General features: G+C 37.7%; 1 protein-coding gene across 1 annotated transcript in view; it reads right to left on the bottom strand.

Moving 5' to 3' along the window:
- The window catches only part of LOC149928472 (uncharacterized), a 249,584-nt gene that overhangs the window by 49,713 nt on the left and 181,475 nt on the right, over window positions 1-18,396 (bottom strand). Inside the window, exons 15-19 of the mRNA XM_090157884.1 lie at window positions 7,275-7,801; window positions 6,024-6,422; window positions 5,134-5,277; window positions 2,953-3,177; window positions 1,010-1,207 (exon numbers count right to left, since the gene is read on the bottom strand). Coding sequence (XP_090014010.1) covers window positions 1,010-1,207; window positions 2,953-3,177; window positions 5,134-5,277; window positions 6,024-6,422; window positions 7,275-7,801 — 1,493 coding nt within the window. The remainder of the gene's footprint in view (window positions 1-1,009; window positions 1,208-2,952; window positions 3,178-5,133; window positions 5,278-6,023; window positions 6,423-7,274; window positions 7,802-18,396) is intronic.

Below are 18,396 nucleotides of genomic sequence, written 5' to 3'. Positions count from 1 at the left end.
GTATTGGAATATTTGAAATCAGTCTGATATTCAAAATCATATTGGAATACTTGAAATCAGTCTGATATTCAAAATCATATTGGAATACTTGAAATCAGTCTGATATTCAAAATCATATTGGAATATATGAAATCAGTCTGATATTCAAAATCATATTGGAATACTTAAAATCAGTCCGATATTCAAAATCATATTGGAATACTTAAAATCAGTCCGATATTCAAAATCATATTGGAATACTTAAAATCAGTCCGATATTGAAAATTAGCTTCGGATGTCTCAAATCCCATTAAGATTCTAAATCAACTTCAGATATTCAAAATCACCCTGATATTTGATATTAGCCTGTTATTCAAAATCAGGTTTAGATATTCTAAATAAGCTTTATATTTAAAACTAGATTCTGATATTGAAATCACCCTGAGTCTGAAAATCAACTTCAGATATTTGATACGAAAATAATTTTTTTTCAAAAAGTCATTATATCAACGTATTTCGGCCTGCACTTTTTCATTTTGACAAATCAACGGGAAATACATAGAAGTTTCATTTCAAATCAAGGAATACCTCTGCGTATTGTTCCATACCAGAGTGACTGAGAAAAATCATTTCTCCTCGGGCAGGAATCGAACCTACGACCTTTGGGTTACCGTCCCAACGCCACTACCATTGGACTACCGAGGCCACGAATAATCAGGCCTCGGACATCCAATTTAAGAATGACTCGATCTGGTTCACATTATTGACGGGATACATTTAACCCGTTGTTGACGGTGCCGTAGCATTTTACGTCAACTAATTTATAACAGGACCTTGATAGCCTGTAGTCATAACATTGATTTATTATAAATAATAAATTCTAAACGGGAAATACACTTTTCTCTAAGAGGCATGTCATATACTTCTGTTAACATCGACATTTAACGGAACAAGACATTTGACGACGCAAAAGTGTGTATGAGGAATGTCAACAAATAAAAGTCCAGACGGAAACGAGGGAAAAGCTTACTATTTTTGCTTTTCTCGATCTCCTCGGCCAAAAGTTTCTCAATTTTATCGGCGAACTTGCGTTTGATGCAATATACGAAGAGAATGATCACCAAAACGGCAGACACGGTGATCAAGCCCAGCCAAAATGGCTCCTCCAACATCCTCTGACTCAACGGCTTGTACGGAATGCGGAACACGTACCTCTCGCAACGGATTCCTTCGCCAAATAAAAACCAATCAAGAAGAATTTCAATCTTTAAACATAACCAGTTTGCAAAGACATCTTCTCGGGATTTGTTAGGGCTACTCGCTTCCGGTGATGATACGAAATACGTTTCGTCTAATGGAAATATTGTTAACCGGAAATCTACCACCATTTCAAACGATAGTTTTCAACAGGGCCGGATTAACCAATAGGCCGAATAGGCCTGGGCCTAGGGCACCAAGCCTACAAGGGGCACCAAGAGGGTTCGAAAGAAATAAAAATACAAAACTTAAATCATTTGCTTTTCACAAAATATTTTCCGGAGTAATTTTAGTAAATGCGTCCAGCCCTATGAACCAAAAACGTTTGATTGTCACATACTAAATCTGGCAGCAAAATGAATTTTCCTTCCATTTTTTAATTATAAATTGAGGAAGCGCCCAGCTCGCTTCGCTCGCTATTGAAAGGGGGGTTTTATTTATAAAGAGCCCTAACTATTCTGTCTACGGTCATTTATTGATATACGAGCTGTCGTTTAGCCAAGTGGCTTTCTGTGCTTTGTGAATGGTAAGTTTTTCGTTTCTTGTTAATACATTTTTTTATTGGTGTGGATATTTGGACATCTACGATTCCTAATGCAGTCATTGATTTCCTGGGTGTGCGAGTCATTATATGATATTGGAAATTGGACGGTATTGGTCTTTTTCATACGGTATGTGTCACAACGTCAACAGGAAGTCTACGAGTCCTCCACTACCAGATGTCGAATATAGCTATTCTACGGTATCTTCATCAAAGATGCGGCAAGTATTTCGTAAGCGAGAAAAATACAAATACCCTCTGTAGATATTTCTTTAATTAAAATTTGCTCCGTATTATATTTAACTGATAAACTTATTCTGTAAATAGGGTTAAATTCAATTGTGCATTGTTTTAGTACGTCTAACTCGCTGTTGTAACTACTTAAATTATATTATTCTGAATAAATTAAACTCAGTTGTTTCGTCTCAATTATTTTAATTAAAATTAAAACTTTATACCGGGCGGGATTGAACCGGGATTACGTTTTTAGTAAATAACTCTGAATTGCGGAGATATCTTTAAGGGTCGTCTCGAGAAATTAATACCACTAGGGACCTTTCTTCCGAGGAGAGGTATATTTTGGCTTGCCAACTTGTTAATGTTTAGGCTTAGTTTCTCTTTTCGGTGTTATAGTCGCAAGCCAGATATCCTGCAAATAGGACGACACCGGTCTACCGTTGGAATTTCTGATTATTTTATTTAAGTGAATTTAGATTTTCACTCGAAGATCTATTTGGTCCGAGATTCGCATCTTTATGTTGGCTCGAAGACCTATTGATACGAGTTATTTGTAAGTATTTTAATTTCTTCAAATTTGTTCATGTTTTGCTCCCGAATCCATACCTCTACTTGGAATGCTTATCCTGCTTATGGTAAGATCACTCTAACTAAAAATCCCCTCTGCGCACGCTCCCCTCTCACGTTGTTGTTTGTAAGTTAACATAGTGACGTCAAAAATAACCGTCAGCCACATCGAAACGAAAATCTGCCGCCATAAGCATTCCAAGTAGAGTTATGGATTCCTGTTTAGCTTTTGAGTCCATTTTCATTATGGACTATTTTACCTATTCGCGTGTTTTATAACATTTACTACGTCAACGACGAGGTCAAACTTTTCACCATTTTAGTCTGTGATCAGGAAACTTCATTTCAAGAAAGTGGATAGAGTCGCTTACCTTCGTACCAGAGCTGGCATTTGCAACGGAAAGCGGTGGCATTGGCGATGGAGCATTTGCCGTGGTCACCGCACGGTCGCGAGCTGCAAGGTGTCGCGGTCTCGTTGCAATTGACGCCCGTGTAGTTGGGGAAACAATTGCAGCCGTATCCATCCGATGTTAAGTTGCACACACCCCGTGAACCGCAAGGAGCGAAATCGCAGGCCGTTAAGTGGCAAAACAGACCTGAGTAAGAAGACAATGTCAGATTAGTCTCGCGTCCAAATTGTTTTTTTTATTGATGCTATATTTAACATTTTTATTACAAAACATTTTTTTGCATCTCCCCATTGGTCACATGAGCAATATGAAATAATAATTTTAAATTAGGTTCTTATTACATATACATTATACAGCGGGAATTACAAATTAGAAATACATGAAATTATATAGATTTTGAATTCCAAAATCCATTATCCAAGCATTTATCAACTTTTTGAATACTAGTACCGATTCACATCTTTTTATTTTTACATAAAGTTTATTGAATAGTTTCCGACCTAAATAAATTACGTGTTTTTGTCCGATAGTTTTATACATTCTTACATTAGCTAAATTTAGATTTTCAACACTTCTAGTAATATAGTTGATATTTTGCAGTGCCATGGAATCACGTAATTTAAAGACATGTATTAAAGTAACTTTTGAGTATATTTGTCGTATTGTAAACACTTTAAAATCAGCGTATAAAGCTAGACTAGAAGCAAGGTAATATCTTTTTAAGCAGACGAATAATCTTTCGTAAATTACCAGAAGTTCGTTATTACTGAAGGATACACCGCGTATCTCGAGTAGGAAAAAATATCGTTTTATTGCTTTGGCTTTGGTGGTAATACACCATTTCTATAATATTGTTTGCGAAAGAGCCATCTACTATCAGAAAATTCGTAGCTTGCTCGTGGGTGTGACCTTTGTTCGTTGCCATAGTAACGCGCTTAGATCGGCCATGACATGATGGTCACGTAACGATTTCGCAGGATCGTGTGGTTTTTGCCTCGTGATCTATGACGTCTAATTAACGTCATGGTGGCCGTTTCAAGGCGGGGCTTAGCTACGACGTATGCCTACGACGCTACCAGCAAGAACCCAATAGAAGGTTTTTTTATTCGATTGTAACGTGTGGGACAGTTCAGTCCATCTGATTAACCAGGGCGAGATATGTGTAACGGCCACGCCAACGGGGGGATACGTGGTGACATCGGTGGGGACACCCGTGGTGGAAGTATTCCAAAGACCCGTTGGGGGATTGGTGGTCGTCCTCACACGGCCATCCACAACCTCTGCCTCCCGGACGCTTGGGATTACAGGAGTCAGGGGCGTAGGAACGTTCTAGAAGTTGGTGGGGGCAAAGAGAAACGAAAAGGGGTCTAAAGAATGGTTTTGAATTTTTAATGGAGTGTAGCTTCTCCGAGTGCATGTGTACTTTTTACTACTATGTGAATTGGTGGGAAAAGAAAATTAAATACAGTTGTGGTTCTATTAACTGTATATGCTTTTAAAATGAGCATTTGAGCCTGTTGAAGATTTCAACAGACCAAAACGTTAGAGGGGGCAATAACATTAGTTGCCCCTCCCAGCAAAATTCTAGGGAGGGGACATTGCCCCCTGCCCCCCCTGGTTCTTACGCCCCTGACAGGAGTGAGCCACTACTGCCGGACCAATAGGGAGGTTCTTTTCACTGTTTCTACAAATCTTCAATATTATTTGCTTCTAAAAACTGCCATAGATGGCGCCATAATAAATAAACAAGTGGCATATTTAACGGGTGTACTGTTGAATTCCTTAAAATCGTAACGAGAAAGCAACGATGAAATCGTGTATTTTGGGTGACAAACTTCTGGTAATACGGTTGCAATCACAAAATAATACTTTTTTTTTTTTTAGAAGCTCGTTATGAGCGATTGTAACGGGTGGGACAATTCAGTCCGCTCGTCCATTTGATTAATCAGGTGCGAGATAAGTGTAACGGCCACGCCAACGGGGGGATACTTGGGGATAGGGTCGGGAAACCCGTGGCGGAAGTATGACAACCACCAGTTGGAGGATTAGTGGTCGTCCTCACACGTCCATCCACAAACTCTGCCTCCCGGACGCCTGGGATTACAGGAGTGAGCCACTACTCCCGGCCAAAATAATACTGACCTCTGAAATGACTCCTGCATTGACACTTATACTTGTCGTCCGCTAAGTGTACGCACACGCCTCCGTTTTGACAGGGGTCCATCTCGCAGGTGAACAGTAACCCAGAGTGACCAACAGCCAGCGTTCGATTCCGAAACAATGGATCTAGCACAAGCATATTATTTTCATTACAAAGATAAACTTACTGCAATGACTAATAATTCGTTGAATAATCTTAAAGCAAGCCTTGGTTCGATCAAAAAAAGTAAACTAAATAAAATGTTTCTTGAAGGTGCTTCTAGACGAAAAATCAGACGAGGATGGTACTTTGACGTAATACCTCAGCGTGACGTCGATGTCCTATGACGTCTGCTTAGACTTCCCTTTGTCGTGACAAGTACCATCGTAATAGTCAATTTTAAATCCGATAGATGGCGATGAGGTTATTGAAACTCACCTACTGTATCTTACCGGACATTTATAATAATAATCATCTGCTAATACTCAATGCACCACCTTATAGACCCAAGCCATCGAGCGACTTTTAATGCTATTATTCAATCAGTAACAATAATAATCAGCTCGGCTAATACCCGAGGCACCACCTTAGGCCTAAGTCATCAAGTGAGTTTTTTTTTAAAGCCAATAGCTCACGTGACCGAGTTATAATGCGTAGGAGGGTGGTGGCAAGCCCTTCATGCCACGCAGAAGGAGCTGTTCCGAGCTTTCACCCAGTGCCACAAGCTAGGATCGAACCCAGCTCCTCTTGCTGCGAGGCGAAATGCTAAACACTCCACTACCCCATTTCGGTAGCTATTTCCGCTTACGCAGAATGATCTGAAGGTTCTTATAATGTAGTTGAATCATTTGAATGGAGGCGAAATTGGCTTTAAAATCCGTAGTACACCTACCTTCCTTGATGGAAACATCGGCCAGATAAGAAGACCCAGTGAGGGTCCCACTCCAGTTGGCGCCTTTACTCTCCATGCGGGCGTAGAGAGTGTTGAGAGTGGATTTGAGGGTCACTTCGTGCGAGCTGACTGAGTTGCTCTCGGGGCAAATGGTCCATTTGGCCAAGGAAGAAGGCGGCGCGTGGAGGTCTTCCAGGATCAGCACGACGCTTTCGGAACGGCAGGCGGAACCGGAACTGGACCCGATGGAGATGGAGATCTGCTTACCGACGGGGGCCACCAAGTAGACGTTCTGGTCTACCCCGAATGGAATGGGTAACGGGTAGTTGAGACTGGCCAATCGGGAGCTGGATATGTCTTTGGACAGTTTCATGAAACCGTTTAGCACCGTGCCATTCCCTGCAAGAAAAGCTTTCCAACTTCAAATGCGCATTCAAGTATTTTTACAGAATTTAGAAAGTATACTATTATTATAACACTCATTTGCAACAAGACTGTGTGGTGATGCGGTTGGAATTTAAGCCTCGTGCGAGGGTTGCGGCTAGCCTAGCCACATAAAGCTACTAGCGTGCCTACACCTAGGAGAAACAAACACAAGGAGAACGCAACTAGCCTTTAAACACGCTAACGCAGTGTTGTGTACAAATTTGATTGGACGAACCTTTACGCTTAACGTTTTACGGAAAGGGGGAAGACATTTTCCGAATTTTCCCCTTCCGACGGGAGCAGGTGCTAAAGCATCTGACCAATGAAAACTGTAAACAAGAAAATCCACGACTTTTGACGGGTTGCGTTCTCCTTGCGTGGGGTGCTGTTGCTCCTAGCCTACACAATGGCTTTTAAAGTTCCTCAAGTTTTATTGAAGGGAGAAATCGAAGTATTAGGAGGATAACACCTGCAGGCAGATAACTTGAACCCAATGCCACAAAGTGGGATCGAGCCAGGGCTCCTCTTGCTAACCACTAAAGCTGGTTTTGTTCAAATACAAAGAGGCCATTGAGGTTAACTAATTGATTTCGCGTAAAGGCTGGTTTTCACTAGGGTAAAACTGTCATGGCGGCAGGCGTGGACGCAAAAATATTGTATTAGATCTAACAAAGATTTTAAAAATTGGCGGTCTTGCCCAAGTGAAAACCTGCCCTAAATGAAAAAGGCTATCAACGAGCATGAGGTTGGTTAAATCACGTGCAAAGGAAAGGAACATCCCAAAAGCAAATGGCAGTCGGTGATCACAAATATTCAAAAACGTACACGCCATGGCAGTGATGTTGTAGCCCCGATGTCGTCCCTCGGAGCCCGTGGGCCCCGTTTTGAAATTAACCATGGCGTAGTTGTCGTAGGAGAGGAACTGTCTTCCCGATGGAATGCGGGAACTTCCGCCGCAGAGCCGCGCTTTCTTGCCATGAGCCAAATTGAGCTCCAACCAAGCTCCGGAACAAGTACCGTCGTCACCCGAGACACCAACGTCAAAGTCGAGAACGGTCAGCAGAATTCGGTAGCCCATGGGCGCTCTCAAGGTCACGGGTGAGCAAGAGAGGTTAGGAGGGTATCCTCTTGGGTATAAGGAGGAAGTGACGTACACGAGAGGGTCGCCGGGACTGACGGCTACCGTGAACGTGGCGGGAACGAAGGTGTCCGGGATTCTGCCCTCTTGTCGTAAGTCCTGGCACTGGTCGTACTCAACAGCTGTCCAAGTCAGCGAAAAACCAGGCGCTCCCACCGAATAGTCGGAATGAAACGTTAAGTACGCCGTTGGCCCGTCCGAAATAAAATGGTATCTGTGACAAAAACAAAAACCAAAATTTAAATAAATACTTAGAAGTATTGGAAAAAGAGACTTAAGGGGGAAGAATACAGTAAAAGCCTCTTTTTTGTTCAAGCTCAAAATTTCCGTTTTAACAATTACATAAATGAATTATATTTTTCTTATTAGGCTGAAACTTCCTGTAGTGCTTAAAATAATTTTGATAATTCTAATATTAATAGTTAACGAGATATAAGGTCCTAACTAAAGGGTAGTTTGGGAGCTTGCCCAACTTGTTTTAGTCACTAAACAAGAGGCTGTTCTACCCTTAAATATTAATTTTATAAATTAAAAAACAAAATTAAACGAATTCAGCTTGAAATATCGCGAAAGTAGACAATGGCCACTGTAGTCTTCCCCTTAAGGTTAAATCCAATTAACTTCAAAATTCAACACTAAGTAAAATTAACGATATGATCAAGTTATTTGTGAAATTTATGAAATTAATTGTTTTAAAATCGAAGGTTTAAATTTATATTTCTTACTAACGAAGTATACAAATCTACGTCATGAAAATGAAACGCGTATCTTTGCAGGATCAAAGCAGTTTTCAATGGCCGCCAATTACCCCGTCAAACAGCGGTCGAACATTTGCCATGTTAATTATTGCACTTAACGAAGAAATATGTATAAATTGCCATGGGCTGAAATATTTACTAATTTATAAATTTAATTTTCTCGATATAATAGCTACAGCTAGAGCCTAGCGCCGCCGATCCAACGCCGCCGCCGCCGATATTTTCTCAGGTGCCGAACCGCCGCCGCCGAGTCATTTACTTTTCGGTACCGCCGCCGATAAATTTTTCAAGGTTTTTCAATACAAGTGTTGTCAGTTTAAGTAGAGTCCCCCTGGCGGCCAAAGCGAGAAGTTAACTGGATTATCGATATATCTTTTAAAACGGAAAACCGTCAGCTTAACCACGGCCAACTTTGATCACGCGCTGTTCGCGCTACGGCGGCCAACACATTCGTCGAAATTCCGCCAGCAAGGATTTTCCCCCTATAAACTGTACTATAACGTGTAGGAGTTCAGCGCCACGCTCGATTTTTATATTGGCTTCAATGTAAAAACTATTCTAAAAATAATAATCCGCTAGGGGCGCTCACGTCATACACATCTTTTGCTCATAGGTTAATCTAGGAGGATTCAAGTGTACCTGGAGAAGAATTCGGGGGGCCACGGGAGAGGCTGCTCAAAGCCTCAAACCCTTGGACATAAAACTACAACGGAGCCATCTAGTGGGGAAAATGTGAACTATGACCACGTGTTTGGTTTAGGAACTGGTTAAAAAATGATATTTCTATGTCACCTAGAATCGCTACGACAGTTGTCAAAGCAACAATATTTCCCCAGAATTAAATTTAAAACTTAACATTCATAGCAACTTTCTTTGAAATTATATAGTTTTCAGGCAAATTTCTTCGACGTGGCCTAAGCTAAAAACCGTTAAAGTTCGAAATACTGTCTAGCAGACGAATGTTTTGGTAACTCCTAGGTTACTTTGAAGCTTTGTAGGTGGCGCTAAAAACGTTATGTCCAAGTATTTGACACACCAGGTGACAGCTGTAGCCGAGCCACGAGGCATTGGTCGGGGGAATACAAATTTCTTCTCCAGGTACACTTGAATCCTCCTAGGGTTAACACAGAAACGTCAACGAATGAGATGGCCGCTGTAGCGCGAGAGATCAAAGTTGGCCGTGGCTTAACAGACAAAATTCCAACAGGTAAGGAAGTTTTGGAATTCACCGCTAAGTGACTCTGTGTTAACTGAAACGGCTAATTAAACATTAGACAGCGCAGGGGTTCAAAACCCCAATAATAATTCCGTAATAATTTCGAAGGTATTAATTTAAATTCCACAATTATTTGAAATTGCATTTTATATTATTGCGCTAGCGTATAAGGATAAAGTTAAAATTTCGCAAGGTAAGCCGCTAATTGCGCTCATTACAAGCTTTAATTGGCGAATTTTTGGGCGCAGGCAGCAGGCGATAATCGCTTCGAAATTCCACGCAAATAAACCCGCGTTCCCTTTTTGTTTTCTCAATTTCCGAGCCACCCAACAAATTAGTAGCTTCCAAACACCCGCGACCCATTATTTTAATTAAAGTCATTCCCGCTAGAAGGCGCCAGGAAGCGGCGAATTATCACCGTCACTCTCTTTCCCCTCTAATCTGGATGCTTCGACGTTTCGTCTCGTTCAAAATCTATACTCCAAATGCCAAGCCTTGGCGTCCAGTGTCGCCAAGCCTTGGCAACCGAGTGTTTGCCGAAAAGGCTTACAAAAATTCCCATTATTTAAAAAAAAACACACAAGAACGAAACCGGATTCCCCCGCTATTTATTAGTCTTTCTCTTTTTTCATTAAGCCTTGCCAGACGATTTATCTGAAAAATCGAGAGAAATTTTATCCATTCTTGATATCGTTCTTTTTTCTCCCTTTCGCAAACGAGAATTTTTAAATTGTTTCGCGGCTTTTTAAAAATGGCGGGAATGTAAAGGTAGGAAGTTGGATTATTTGGTTAGGAAGGCCCGCCCCGACTCGTTTAATCTAGCAAATGGACTAGAGGAGCCATTAATGGGGGCTGGGGATAAAAACGAAATGAGGGAATCAGACTCGTTGCTGTTTGTGAAATAAAAGGAGAAAAATGAACGGATCAGCTATGTACGGCAACTGGGACCACATCTAATAGCTGGCCCGAAAGCGGAGAAATGATTGTTGTTGAGACAACGCTAGCTAACAAGTTGGACAAGTATGTATTGCTGATTCACAGCCGTTTCGATTCTCCTTACACGAAAAACTTATTTGGGTTATTTAGAACCTACGAGCAACAAACACAAGGAGAACGCGGCTAGCATTTAAACACGCTAACGCCATGTTGTGTACAAATTTCATTGGACGAACTTTTACGCTGAACGTTTAACGGGCGGGGGGAAGGCAATTTCCGAATTTTCCCTTTCCGACGGCAGCAGGCGCTAAAGCGTCTAGCCAATGAAAAACGTACACAAGAAAATCTACGACTTTTGACGGATTGCGTTCTCCTTGTGTGGGCTGCTGTGTTTGTTGCCACTGGCGGATACATATGGGTGTGCACGCTCCCCCTTGATGCTTAAGCTTTTCATGTGACTTGATGATTGATTATTACATCCGTAGCTCAAGATGTATTTGCTCCTATAGTTCTTGCTCAAACTAATCACGTTTCACAACATTTAAAGGGAATATAACCTCAGGTTTTTTGGTGTGGAACACCAACACTTCGACCATTTCCCGCTCCCTCCTATGGCTTCATATATTTTTGGCGCTGGCTAGTGATTTCCCGCCAAAATTGTTAACATAAAAAACATAAAAAACCTTAAAAAAGATTTGAGGTTATATTCCCTTTAAAGACTCGCACCTTTGCAAAAGAAACATTTACGCACGCGACTAGAGCTCGGCGGAACAGATTAATTAACGGCCAAAATTTTGATTAACTGTTTATTTATGGATATTAGTCGCGGTTATAAAACGATGTAATATGCAAAAAAATCTGATAATTTTCGGTTATGGATAAAAAAAATAAAACCTTAAGTGTATAATATTGTTACATAAGTGTGACACTTCCTATTCTTCACATGCAAAAGTTTTTCTGAGAGCTATTCACAAGACAAACTGCATTACGGGCTTCGTCGACGTTTTACATCCGCTTGCTAACGTGTCACACGTATAGCCTTTGACAGCGCCTCGCTAGGGGGAGATTTTCTTCTTGTGATGACGTAACTCCGTTACTAGCTCAATTTTCAATTTCAATTTCAATTTGTTGAGTAGTAGTATTTTATTAAGTAATTTTACAGAATTTATAGGCCGAAGTCATCTTGCAACTTATGGGCCCTAAATGTTTCGAAATTAAAGAAAGAAAATAAAAAATAACATCTGATGTCAATTAAACACGGTAATCAATATTCCAACATAAGCCTATCAACCCTAAGTTTGAATCGAAAGGCAGTGTTGGTTCAAGCTAACGGCTGTCTAAAGTACAGCGCTAAATCCACCCGGTGGCGGAAAAGAGAAACGTTACGCGTCCCGCAATGCATGATGCCAGCTGCTTTGGTAAGAGAGAGGTGCGTAGAGAGAGAATGGGGAAAGGAAGACGCTTCAATTTATCTCTACCAGGTGCCGGTACTATCGCCTGATTTCTTCTTTTTCGCCCGTCCAGTGGTGGTACAAAGGGCGCTATGCGCGTTTCAAACTTAGGGGTGATAGGCTTATGATTCCAACCTAAACCTATGAATTATCTACAGAAAAGATTAGTTACATACAACGAAAAGAAAAGGAAATAAATAATACATAAAAATCAAATGTAAAAATCCTATTTTTTCCCCTTATTTTAAAATGTTACAGAGTAATTGAGTATTAATTCTGTCAGTTTTCTCTTCAGGGTGATTTTAGATTTACATTCACTAAGACAACTGTATATTATATTATACCTCTTGCAGCCTTTAAAAAAGATTGAATCAGAGAAGGGTTCTACTACGGCGTTGATAGTTCGACTAGAATGGCGGTTATTAGCGCTTTTGAATGCTTGATTTTCGACGGGGCCATTAAAATATTCCCCAAAATTACAAACTTATGGAACAATATTATAGACCTATGATAAAACGTATTATTCTTATCCAAATTCCGAGCTCTACACGTGACGTCAAAATCACCATATTGGAAAGCTAGCGTCATTCCCTCTCATTCAACGCTTCGCCTTCAAGCCATGGTCACCATGTTCTCCATACATTTTCACCACCACTGGCGGGGAACCAATGAGATACTAGGCTCATTTGATTTTTGTGGGAGGAGCTTACTGTGAGAGCATGAGGCAGCAACGATAAAAATCATTTCAACATAGTCATTATCCCTAAGTAGAAATAATTAGAGGAGCCGGGTTCGATCCCAACTTGTGGCACTGGGTGAAAACTCGGAACAACTCCTTCCGCGTTGAGTTTCCAAGTTCTCACCCCACTGGTTTAAGGGGTTTTCCCCCGAGATCTTCGGTTTCCCCTTCCATAAAAACGTTTTGAGGTTAACGGTAATAGTTAGTGCAGGGAGCTGTTGGCTCGCGTGGCATGAAGAGCTTGCCACCACCCTCCTACGCATTGTAAACCGGCCACCTGAATTAATGGCTTTAAAAGTCGCTTGATGACTTAGGCCTAAGGTGGTGCCATAGGTATTAGCCTAGCTGGTTATTATTTTATTATTATTAATGACATGCTTGGTAATATCAGTCTCATAATTGCTCTCGGAACATTGCAATTGTTACTGATGGCAGTTTCATTAGACAACCATTTAGATTTTAAATTTGCCGTCAGCCGACAAATGCGTAAAAATATAAAATACATTTATAAAATTAAACGTACATGGCAAATCCCAGTTTAAGAAATCACTTTGTCAACTTCGTCTGGTTGAAATTAAGTGTCAGGGAAAATATTTTGTTTCTTTCGCGTTAGAATGACCAAAATAGGATGAAAGTAATGTAATTTGCGAGGGAGGAACCGGGAAATTTAATGGTAGACCTTAACGACGTAGCGAAGAGTTTGTGTGGGGAAATATAAAATCCGGCAAAATGTATAACAACTTCTCCTCCAACTTTTTAATGAGTTTTACGAGAGCGCTAACGCCGAGTAGGTTCTACCAATTTCAGGAACAAAAGTGAGCGGAAAATAATGAAAAAAACTAATGTCCATTATAAATGAGTCCTGGACACGACCTCGACCACCGCCCGAGTCATTTCGAGGGACTTTGGTCATCTATCTATCGACGGACAAGCGCATTCGCCTGTCAGCTTCGTTTTGCACTGGGAGGTAGACAGGCAAAAGTGTAAGGTCGGCCATGGACGACTTATATTCTAGAGGGACCACGGAGTAATGTTTCGAGCAACACAACTCCGCGATTAATAAAAGTGTCACTGATTCTTTTTAATTTAACTTAGTTATGGCTTAAATTGCGGCACGCGCTCTGATCTTCAAAGAGAAAATTTACGTGAATAATTTAAAGGTTTTTCTCGCGTCCGACGTTCAAGGAAACCAAATGGGTATAACCATAAGTAACATAATAACAATAAGTATGACAATTTACGAGATTTACAACCAAACTGATTTTCATAGTTATTGCGAAATCAAGATGTTTTCTCAGCACAGAGCCCTCTAGTGTCTAAAATACTCGAGACTTCCGCTAAGCCGAAATATCTGGTTTCCGATAGATAGGCGGAATATTAGGCTAAAATGATAAAAAATGAAAAAGTGTTACTCGGCGCCACGAGCTCATGGTTTTTTTTATCACGCACGATTCGCACGCGGGCTTCGAAACAAAGCTAAAGCCCCTCGCGACTCCAGAACGCGCTCTCCGATATTAGGCTTAAATTTTTATCAAAACGTAGTCATCCAAAACGATAAGTCGCGAGTCCAAGTCACAGCTTGAAGAGGGTATTAGTGCCGAAAAAGGTTCGGTTAGAAAATTAGCATTAAAGTGATAAGAAGTGCCATACTTATTGTTATTATGTTACTTATGCTAATAAACATATCCACCCTCTACCGGTGAAAAAAGCGTAACTTAATCTGTGCAAATGGGAAGGATCTTGTTAGGTATATAGCGTCTCCTGTTGGTATCAATACGCAACACACTTTTTGCGTCTCTTTTTGGAAATCGAAATAGCAACATCGTGATTATATAAGCCAATCATAAGGTCCCCATAACTTAAGGTCTCTAATAGGGCTTCATGTAAACGAAATTGTCTATGAGATATGAAATTAATTGGATAGCGATAATATCATAGCGCCATCTTCGATTTAAAAGTATTCTATTGGCTTCCAGATATCCGACTTTAGTTTAGATCAACGATTAGAAATCCCGCAGAAAAACGCGTTTAAAGCTTGAAGCTTAAAAATTAGTACCTTCAAATTCGAAAAGACGGTTTATAACATTCAATTTTAAGCTCCAATTAAATAATTGAAATTTTTTTGACCCAAGTAAGCGATATTTTCAATTTCGAAATAGTTTTCATTTTCCCGTAAGACTTTGGATAAAATATTAAAAAATTAATACGGCTCAGATTTTTTGATAATTTCTCAGATGACGTGAAATAGATTAAATAAATTCCTAGTTGATGACGAAGTCACCAGGACGTACCGATTTATAATACCTACCACTTAATAATGGATGTGTGCTCGTTATAGACCTTGAATTATAGTGATCTTATGATATAGGTTTATGGTGATACCTCAGCACGTATGACGATAAAATGATATTTATTTTGTAATTTCAACAAATTATCCTACATTTTAGTTATTTTTCCAAACACCCCTCCATTAAAATCCTATAAATAGACAGCAAATTGCGTATTTGTCCTATAAAGTTTGTTGGATTTTATATTTATTTATCGTAGAAATTATTTCTTATTTATTATCCAGAATATAATTATTTCTTATTTATTATCAAGAATATAATTATTTATTACTTATTATCAAGAATATAATTATTTCTTATTTATTATCAAGAATATAATTATTTCTTATTTATTATCAAGAATATAATTATTTATTACTTATTATCAAGAATATAATTATTTCTTATTTATTATCAAGAATATAATTATTTCTTATTTATTATCAAGAATATAATTATTTATTACTTATTATCAAGAATATAATTATTTCTTATTTATTATCAAGAATATAATTATTTCTTATTTATTATCAAGAATATAATTATTTCTTATTTATTATCAAGAATATAATTATTTCTTATTTATTATCAAGAATATAATTATTTCTTATTTATTATCAAGAATATAATTATTTCTTATTTATTATCAAGAATATAATTATTTCTTATTTATTATCAAGAATATAATTATTTCTTATTTAATTGTCATAGAGATTATTTCTTATTTATTTATCATAGAGATTATTTCTTATTTATTTATCATAGAGATTATTTCTTATTTATCATAGAGATTATTTCTTATTTATTTATCATAGAGAATATTTCTTATTTATTTATCATAGAGATTATTTCTTATTTATTTATCATAGAGATTATTTCTTATTTATTTATCACAGAGATTATTTCTTATTTATTTATCATAGAGATTATTTCTTATTTATTTATAACAGAGATTATTTCTTATTTATTTATCACAGAGATTATTTCTTATTTATTTATCATAGAGATTATTTCTTATTTATTTATCATAGAGATTATTTCTTATTTATTTATCACAGAGATTATTTCTTATTTATTTATCACAGAGATCATTTCTTATTTATTTATCATAGAGATTATTTCTTATTTATTTATCACAGAGATTATTTCTTATTTATTTATCACAGAGATTATTTCTTATTTATTTATCATAGAGATTATTTCTTATTTATTTATCATAGAGATTATTTCTTATTTATTTATCATAGAGATTATCTCTTATTTATTTATCACAGAGATTATTTCTTATTTATTTATCATAGAGATTATTTCTTATTTATTTATCAGAGATTATTTCTTATTTATTTATCATAGAGATTATTTCTTATTTATTTATCATAGAGATTATTTCTTATTTATTTATCATAGATATTATTTCTTATTTATTTATCATAGAGATTATTTCTTATTTATTTATCACAGATATTATTTCTTATTTATTTATCATAGAGATTATTTCTTATTTATTTATCACAGAGATTATTTCTTATTTATTTATCACAGAGATTATTTCTTATTTATTTATCATAGAGATTATTTCTTATTTATTTATCATAGAGATTATTTCTTATTTATTTATCACAGAGATTATTTCTTATTTATTTATCACAGAGATTATTTCTTATTTATTTATCATAGAGATTATTTCTTATTTATTTATCACAGAGATTATTTCTTATTTATTTATCACAGAGATTATTTCTTATTTATTTATCATAGAGATTATTTCTTATTTATTTATCATAGAGATTATTTCTTATTTATTTATCATAGAGATTATCTCTTATTTATTTATCACAGAGATTATTTCTTATTTATTTATCATAGAGATTATTTCTTATCTATTTATCAGAGATTATTTCTTATTTATTTATCATAGAGATTATTTCTTATTTATTTATCATAGAGATTATTTCTTATTTATTTATCACAGAGACTATTTCTTATTTATTTATCATAGAGATTATTTCTTATTTATTTATCACAGAGATTATTTCTTATTTATTTATCATAGAGATTATTTCTTATTTATTTATCATAAAGATTATTTTTAATTCATTTATCACAGATATTATTTCTTATTTATTTATAACAGATATTATTTCTTATTTATTTATCACAGATATTATTTCTTATTTATTTATCACAGATATTATTTCTTATTTATTTATCACAGATATTATTTCTTATTTACAATCAAGAATATAATTATTTATTATTATTATTATTACCCCTTTCGTGCTTTAACCGGAAGTGCCTCCCCCCTCAACAAAATCAAACCATCTCGGTGTCTCATTGGTTGTCTAAAAAAGTAGTCGTTGGAAATTTAATCAGACAGTTAGCGAGGGTAAAAGAAAAGCATTAGGAGGGGCGAATAATTGGGCGCACCTTGGCGAGCTGAAAATTTGGGGTAATGCGGGGAAGATTTCATTTTCCTTTTCGGGGGTTTTATTGTCGAAAGAGGGAAATGACTGCGTGATTTACCGGCTCTATCAACGCTTCACACGCTCTCGGGTTCCGACACGCGGACAGAGATAATATACGCTTTTACGCCTGAAACCCGGCAGGCCTTTTTCCAATTGGGTTTCGTTCTGGGTTTGCCATTTTTTACCGACCTTCCCTATCTTCGTCCCGGTTTTATCCTTCACCTCATCTTGTTACGTGACAGAAGCTACTACAATACGGTATACAGTTGATGGATACGATAAGCCATTTTAACCCACGCTTTCGTCAGAAACATTCCATTTACGTAATGATAGTTTCCGTAAAACTTGCCGAGGTTAACGGTAATAGTGAGTGTAGGGAGCTGTTGGCTCGCGTGGCATAGGGGCTTGCCACCACCCCCCTACACCCACGCTTTCGTCAGAAACATTCCATTTACGTAATGATAGTTTTCGTAAAACTTGCCGAGGTTAACGGTAATAGTTAGTGTAGGGAGCTGTTGGCTCGAGTGGCATGGGGGCTTGCCACCACCCCCCTACGCGTTGTAACCCGGCCACCTTAATTAATGGCTTCAAAAGTCGCTTGAAGACTTAGGCCTAAGGTGGTGCCTTGGGTATTAGCCTTGCTAATTATTATTATTATTATTATTAAGATATTACCAGATCACAATCTAACTTTCATCAAAGATAATATAGAACTTGTTTCCTGTAGATTCGAAATCACTGCCTCTCGCGTAATCAGTAGCGTTTACCCACATCCTGCCTGAACTCCGAAAAATTAGCTGCGTAGTTACCATGGCAATCAACTATAGATTGCAACCGATGGCGGAAGATTTTTCGGAGGTCACACGTGCTGGAAGTGGGTAATCGCTTAGTTACAAAAATGACAACCGAGATTATTT

The sequence above is a fragment of the Leiobunum rupestre genome, chromosome 9 (assembly GCF_980474605.1).
Source record: "Leiobunum rupestre chromosome 9, qqLeiRupe1.1.hap1, whole genome shotgun sequence".
In the NCBI taxonomy this organism is placed as follows: Eukaryota; Metazoa; Arthropoda; class Arachnida; order Opiliones; family Sclerosomatidae; genus Leiobunum; species Leiobunum rupestre.
The sequence above is the reverse complement of the archived record's forward strand: the minus strand, read 5'-3'. Positions and strand labels throughout refer to the sequence as shown.